Source organism: Bidens hawaiensis, unplaced genomic scaffold (genome assembly GCF_021521415.1).
Source record: "Bidens hawaiensis isolate Kalapana, Puna unplaced genomic scaffold, B.hawaiensis_p1.1 tig00000536_1, whole genome shotgun sequence".
In the NCBI taxonomy this organism is placed as follows: domain Eukaryota; kingdom Viridiplantae; phylum Streptophyta; class Magnoliopsida; order Asterales; family Asteraceae; genus Bidens; species Bidens hawaiensis.
Window position 1 is genome coordinate 5,237,848 of NW_027491034.1, and position 7,848 is coordinate 5,245,695.

The 7,848-nt window shown below is 42.7% G+C and overlaps 1 protein-coding gene across 1 annotated transcript; it reads right to left on the reverse strand.

The window, feature by feature from the left end:
* Window positions 1-6,147: 6,147 nt before the first annotated feature.
* On the reverse strand, window positions 6,148-7,643 carry LOC143635939 (F-box/kelch-repeat protein At1g22040-like). Its single transcript, XM_077103649.1, has one exon. It carries the CDS (start codon window positions 7,624-7,626, stop codon window positions 6,214-6,216), a length of 1,413 nt encoding a protein of 470 aa, XP_076959764.1. The 5' UTR covers window positions 7,627-7,643; the 3' UTR covers window positions 6,148-6,213.
* Window positions 7,644-7,848: the final 205 nt, after the last annotated feature.

Consider the following 7,848-nt stretch of genomic DNA (forward strand, 5'->3'; position numbering starts at 1 on the left):
GCGTGATCTATTTATACACATCGCAATTAATGTGACCGACTGACTGCCAGAGGAGAGAGAAAAAGCAGACTAGTAGATGATTGACACGTCAAGCGGGAAAGACGAAAAAGTGAGAACAGGCTGTCAAAAGGCGTCGTACACGTCTCGTCAGTTGTCCCACGATATTTCTCTTTCCGCCACGTCATCACAACCATTCCACTTGCAAAAATTCAAATCGTTGGTAACTCAAAAATATCTCATAAAAGATATTATCTTACATACAATATGATATTCACAATACAAAAAGTTCCTTTTCATTCATAGTCAAAAGATGGCTACAAGATATGAAAAGAAATTACAAGTCTTAAAGATTAAGTCTATCCTAAGGATTAGGAGCTGATACATCTTCCGGAGGTGTTGATGGAGTGTCCTCAGGAGGGGTAGGCGGGGTGTCCCCCGACTTGTCATCCAGATAGTTCTTCAATTGTTGCACACCATCGTTGGCTGAGGCAAACTCCGGAAGCATACCCTACAAAGGAAACACAAGGTCGTCGTATTCTTTAATACGCATATCATATTCCTGCTTGACGTCAAGACCATGAAGCGGATGGTCTTCAAAGGAACGACCGGTCTGAGCATACATCATCCCTTCGTTAAAGCCTGTCACGCGGCCGGCCTGGGAAGAGGCGGTAAGCAGGAAGGCGAAGTTGTCAGTTAGATCAGGACTCACTTTAATGTGTCGAATGACCTGTTAAAGGAAAAGTGATTCATTAGCATCAACACCATTAAATGGGCGATGAAAAATATGTAAAGGAAACTTACAAAGTCAATTCCTCGACCCAACAACCATTGGCGGTCTTGCTCAGCACGTTCCGCCCTTTCCTGAAGTTCCCGGAACCCGTCAGCTATCTTTTGATTGTCATTTAAAGCTTCAGTTGCACGGGCTTCCGCTTCTTCACGAGCTTGCAGAAGTGAGTCATAAGCCGCTTGTATTTCGGCAGCGCCTTTATCCTTAAGCTCAACCTGCTCCTTCTGCAGCTTTAATTCTGCTTCAGGTTCTTAAATTTTGCTACCTTGACGGTGGGTCACTTGGCTTTCCAAAGCTGAATTAGCCTCAAGTGCTTTGGCCAGGTCCTCTTTTTTCCGCTGAGCATCGCCGCGGGCAGCTTCAAGAAGGGAATTTTGTCTCTCATAGGCTTCCTTCCATTGACGGGCAGCAGTAGAATGCCGATCTTTTTCACTTTTAAAAGCAATTTCTGCATCGGATAATTTCCACTTCGCCGTGTTCGCCACTGAACGATGCTCCTCAGCCTCTTTCTTAGCATCCTCGGCAGCTCGGGTCATCTCTCCCAGCTTCCCACCCAACGTTCGCCATTTGCGTAGTATTTCTTGTCCGCAAGCCAAAGTGTTGGCTAAAGACGAAGAATAATCCGTATGAAGATCATGGCGAGAGCGTCCACACTGGTGAATTCGTTCCGCAGGTGGCACACACTGGTTAATGAATGCCATACAAACGTCCGGATCAGTAAAACGAGATCCATTAACAATATCCCAGTGAGGAGTAAACAGGTGATAGTCCTCCCCTGGATTCGCCTCTCCGTAATAGTCAGAGCTTGACGCATGGAGGCGAACATGGATAGAGGAAGATTGTTGAGGAGCACTTTGTGACACTGCCACCGGGGTCCTGAAATGATCGCCCAAATTGAAAACTTCCCCCCTCACCCGTGGGTAGAGGTGAAGAAGTGAAAGAAAATTGTGGAGGAGAACGAGGTGGGGATTCCTGGGTTCTGAAGCCTTCCTCGTTCACAACGGGATCGTTCTCTTGGAAACCAGTAGCTTCCCCAACCGCAAAAAGGTAATCCAAGGAGTCATTAGCCCCCGATTGAAGATTCGGACCCTCTACATTTGTCTCAGCAGGAGGGGTAGGAGGCTTATCTTCCTTCTTCTTATCCGGAGGAGGAGATGACTGCTTCTCGGACTCAGGTGTTGGCGATGGTAACTTATCTGATACAGCATTCCCACCAACAACCATCGACGGATCTGTACAGTAAAACCACATTTAAATATCGGTCAAAACAATGAAATGCAAAATGATAATACTTACCAGCCATCGTCTTCATGCATTCAGCAAGACTGGCATCTTGCTTCTTAGGGCGATGGCTCCGCCGTTTCTTTATCACTGGTTCTTCTCTGGCATCCGCGGTACTTGTGCCCGCATCACTTGCCTGAGAAGACCGAAGGGTCCTCTTTCGCTTCAATTCTGCCAACAGGTGCGAGACAGATGAATATTCAGAAGCATCGTCAGCTCTCCCTTCTTCTTGGGTTGCAGAATCGTCACTCGACGATAGAATGACGATTACCCCATCAGAAGTAAGAGCATTAAGCGGAGGAGGGTTTAAAACATACGCACCTGACTGAAAAGTAGCGTCCGAAACTACGGGTTCGGCACGCACCTTAACAGGAAAAAGGAAGTGGCTCTCAGTCTTTTCAAGAACGGGTTTATCTTTCGCGTCGCGAATACTCTTCCTTGTACAACCCTTGTCCTCAAAAAGAGCGTTTAGCATAGGTCCTGGACCTGAAAGAGAAAACGTAAAAAATCAATCATAAAATTTCATACAAAAGAAGAGCAAAAAGAAATAGGATAACTTACGATCGTCTAAACCAATGAAAACAGGCTCTAAGAATGGAGATGGCCACAAACGGCTCATACCCGCCCATACAAGGGCTTCCTCGGGAAATGCCCGCATTGGGGTTGGTTCTGAAACTAGGACGCGGAACCACTCTCGACCCTCATGAGCAGCTGTGACAATTTTTGGGAGTGCCTTGTTCGTCGGACGACGAACCATTACCTCCGGCATGACATCCTCGGAGATCCAGAAAAACTTATCGTGCCAGTTCTTGGAACCACCTTTGGTAACGTGGCCAATAATCCTATCGGCTGGCACTTGAACCACCCACCTCGGTTGATCATCCAGTAAAAAACGGGAAATCGATGAAGCCGGGGCAACATCTTGTGTGCCATATATACAAATTCGTAGTGATGAATCTGCATAATGGCACGAGGGTGTAGTTGGGATAAATGGATCCCATAGCCACTCAACACCCTGATGAAAAACTTGGTTATGGGGTAACTGAAATTCCCATAAGAGAAACAGTCAGCATATACAGCCATCTTGCCAAGTGGCGGCAGACTGGCAATGGATCCGGTAGCGGGAAACTCAGGTCCCCATTCCGGTGGAATACCATAGGTACGGAACAAATCCTCATACTCAGATCGGTCCCAATTGACCTCCACTTCGTCAATATTTGGAGTTAAAGACCGATTAGTCATCACTTCAGCAAGAAATAAAGAACAACGAGCAATCGTGAAAAAAAGTTGAATGGTTAATCGGAGCTTAAGGAAGAAAAAGAAAGACGATATTTGGAAATCAAATGCGATAAAACTTCGAAAAGAATGTAACCTCCACTATTTATACCCATCGCAGTTAATGCGATGGGATATGAACAGTGGAGAGAGAACATTAGGATCAAATCGGCAGACGCCACGTTACGCGGGAAATTCGAAAAAGAAAAAATGTGAACAGTCGGGTACAGTGACAGCCGGAATAAACGTTACATTTCCTGACACACGCGCCTGCAAGCTGTCACATTGTACTATCGGTATGGTTATCCATTACAAAAATATCTTCACCACAACTTGCAAATTTCAGAAAAATCCTCAAAAATATCCTTAAGTCCAAAATTTCACCCGCATAAAAATGCTTCAAGCGGAAGAAACACTGGACTGAGGGACTTATAGAGGTAGGGTACCAAAAAGACCCAAATACCCTTAAGAACCTCCCACGGGTCAGAGGATTCCTCCTCGTAAGACACCCGCAGAACATATGAATCACCCGCATAACCGTTTAAGGAAGGAACACCCGTACGTCTTATGCGGAAGCATCCTGGCACCCTCAGAAGTCATACGCAGGAAAAAGTATTCGTCTGCCTGAATGACCAGGAGGTAATGCCTCAGGACAGCTGTAATTAACTAATTACTTTCTAGAAGATTTACCAAGATGTTTTCTTAGGCAATACGTGATCTCTCGGCCAATGAATAAAGGACACCTGGCAAGGCCATTATAACTGTGCACATGGCCAGGGTTATTTATCGTCCTATCTCATAAGGACGTGTGTCCAGGTTGTTATACATGCACATGCGACGTATAGTTGATCCTATCATATGAGGACACGTGTCCAGGTGGTTACGAGAGCATCTTCTGAAAAGGACAGCTGGCCCAATCACATTCCCACATCCTTCGGCTATAAATACCCTCTCAATCTTCATGAGGTATTTATTCACTCCCACTGTACTCTCTCTATATACTTAAGTACTTTACCTTCATAAGAACTGTACTTATTCTCACGTCGGAGGGTGGTTACGGGAAGACCTCCCCTCTTGTCCTTCCTGTAACGAGCTCACGGTGTTGGTTTTGCAGGTTTACGTCACTGGACTTTAGGAAGTTGGGCTTATATCGTATTGGTTGTTATCCGTATCCTACCATGTGAACTCATCGGATCTAAGACCCGTCAACGGGAGTAGATCCGTGTTTCTTCACAGATAAAAAGTAAAAAATATTCAAACTCAGAATCGGAGGCTCCAAACACGGAATGTGGGGCTAAAAGTAAGAGAAATCAACACCTTTAGAATTTTGGAGGAACTAAAAGTTATGTTTTGGCTCATTATCGGTTGGTTTGTTATCATATATCGACGATTCTAATGCCATCAAGTCATTTTAGTGAGTTGGATTGGATTTGTATAAAGTCAGATTCAATACTCTTTTTCAATTTTTGACACCTAGGTTCCTTGAGGATTCAAGCAAGCAAAGCCCCTTGCTCGAGTGTTCAAAGAGAGTCTTTAAGGAGTTAAGACGGGCGCCCTACTAAGGTCTAAGGGACAAAACCCTAATAGGGAGGTTTAGAGTTGCTACGCGGGCTAAGAAAAAAAATGATCTATCATATTGCAAGCCTTTGGAAATTGCATTTGGTCCGGTCCGGTCCGGTCCGGTCCGGCTGCTCAGTTTGTCCATAGTAATTGGTTGTGATTAGCAACTATGAACAACAGTAAAATCAATGTCGGTAGTAATCACATCATCGGTATGCAAATTATCAATAGTAACTGCATAGACATTCACTATTATATTGTAACTTGGGCACTCAATATTACCTTAGGCCATCGGTATCAACGACTATCAACTTTAACCAAGCATCATGAGCAACATAGACAATTAGCAGTAAGTAAATCACTCATATTCCTACGACATGCCATTTACCGACAGTAAGTATGTTATCATGTCAAAAGTAGTGAACCAGAATAAATAAAAATAATAGAAAATAATATTTTGATTGGTTGGTGCCCCCTCTCTCTTCTCCATCGAGAAAATCAACCCGAACTTGGGTTGGAGGCGGTGTTAGATCCGAAGTGAAGCCGTGAATACCTTTGGTACTGACATAACTGTCAAGTTAGTGAAGTTACAGTGTCATTTCAACAAAATCTTGTTATATGGTTCACACCTATAAAATGCAAGTGTATGATGTGTTTTTGTTACATGATTTAGTAGTCAGGACATTAAATACACATCAAGTGGCACTCACTTCATATCTTTACAATTCCCTCGTCCATCGATTGATCCAGCCAGCGCTTAGCGAATAAAAAAACGAGATCTTGTTTCTTTTTGGATTTAAGATTTTAATAATACCAGTATTTAATCCGAAAGTGATTTTTAAACAGTTTAGAGATTATCCAACCTAATCCAAACAACAAAACCTACCTACTATACCATCTTTTGACTAAAGTACCAAACTAGTATTATAAAAAACCATTTTTAATCAACTTGTATTATAAATTACTAAGCCGAGTCCAGCAAAGCTATTTTAACTTGACAGAAACCGACTCATAATTAAATTAGAGTCCATACCCCATTGCTTGTCATACCCATGACCATAATTTATAAATATCAAAACATACAAATAAAATGTTTGTAAAATCAGATCATTTTACTTTCATTAAAATCTAATGAACTTCTTTAAGTAATCATCAAGACTATATATAAGTAATCTTAAAAGTTCATAAAGGTCTCAAAAGTACAATAACAGTAAGCTAGCACAACAACGTTTCTCGATATTATTATTTACAACATTCTCCACATAGTAAAACATACCTGCAAACATAGCAGCATACAGAAAACCAGAGGATTATATATCAAGATTTTGACAACTCACAAGCTCCGTAGATCCCGAGTTCCGGGAAGCAATCACATTCCAAATATTGGATACCGACACTCTTACTGATCCAGATGTCCCTTCACCTTCCCCTTCTTCGCCTGCTGATGTCGGCAAATCATTTCGTGTATCAGCCCGCATAACCGCGATATTATTACCACCATCTTTAGTAATAACATGAAGCTTTCCTAGCAAACCCGCTAGCAAATATGGCGATTCTGACTCAGCAAAGTCACAAATAGGTATATCACCTTCAACCACTTTCCAAGAATCATCTTGATGATCATAAACCTTAATTTTAGCACTTTCTAATGAAGTAGAAGGGTCCAACGCGTACAGATCACCATCGACAATCACACTCAATTTGGTCCCTGCTTGTTTAGCGGGCCAGCCTTCACCCATACCCGTAGGCATGTCAGCCCACAAATCAGTTTCCGGGTCATAAACTTCACCACCAACATCAACAAAAAACGGCCAGCAATATAAACTTTGAGGAACATATAACTTCCCTCTATAAGACGTCAATCCAGTTGCAATCGGTTTAAGCAAATCTGCTAAAAACGCGGTCGGTAAAACTTGCGCTTTTGAAAAGGGCATATTTGGTATTTCAGACCATAACCCGGTTTGAGGGTCAAACACCTCTGCTGACTGTAGCGGTGTTAAACCGCCACGGCCGCGGCTAACGCCCCCAACGACATATAACTTATTGTTCAACACGCCCGTTTTGCAATAAGCTCTACCAATTGACATAGAATTTGCTTCACTCCAAGAATTTGAAACCGGGTCGTATCTCCAAACGCAGTTCATAGCAGAAGCTTTATTGAACCCTCCAATCATGTAAAGATAGCCATCGACGGCTCCAATCGCACACCCACAAAACCGGATTTGATCTGAACCGTCCTTTCGTCCAAGCCATCCTCTCACAGCATCTGCAATCCTGATACTTGATCCCACCATGTTCCATATACGAGAACCCGACATCCCGTTTTTATAATCGTCTTCTGAATGCACGTTAGGAACAGGTGGCAATCTTTGCCATGTTTTGGAAACCGGGTCCAATGCATGCCAGAAAAGTTTATCGCCTTGGTTTTTGGTCAAAACATAGAGCCATTCTTCTGTGGTGCCTAATTCTTTCCTAACTTTGTAAATTTCAGAACTTGTTACTGCGGCTTTCCAGCTTCGTGATACTGCTTTCACGTTCAAATAGCAGATTCTTGGAAGTCTAGCAAGAATTTCTAGTGAGATTTCGTCAGGAAGATTGGGGATTAACCGAGGCTTATCATCCCAAAAGCTTGATAATGTTTTCTGCCTCTTGCAGGAGTCACTATTTGGAACATGCAAAGTCTCAGTTGGTCTGCAGCTGTTTTTGCTTAATAAACCTCCCATCAAATTGATGGTTTAACTGATATAAGACAGCCTGAAATGAAAAAAAATTTTGGAGTCAGATTCTTAAATCTCAGTCTTATTGCATGTCTTATTACTAATTACCACAAAAATCTACATCTACTGTACTTTAAAATGCAAATCACAAGCTAAAAAACTAGAATCCCCAAAAGTTGTATCACTACTAAGATGCAGGATCAATTAGAACACATGCCAAGCCCGAGC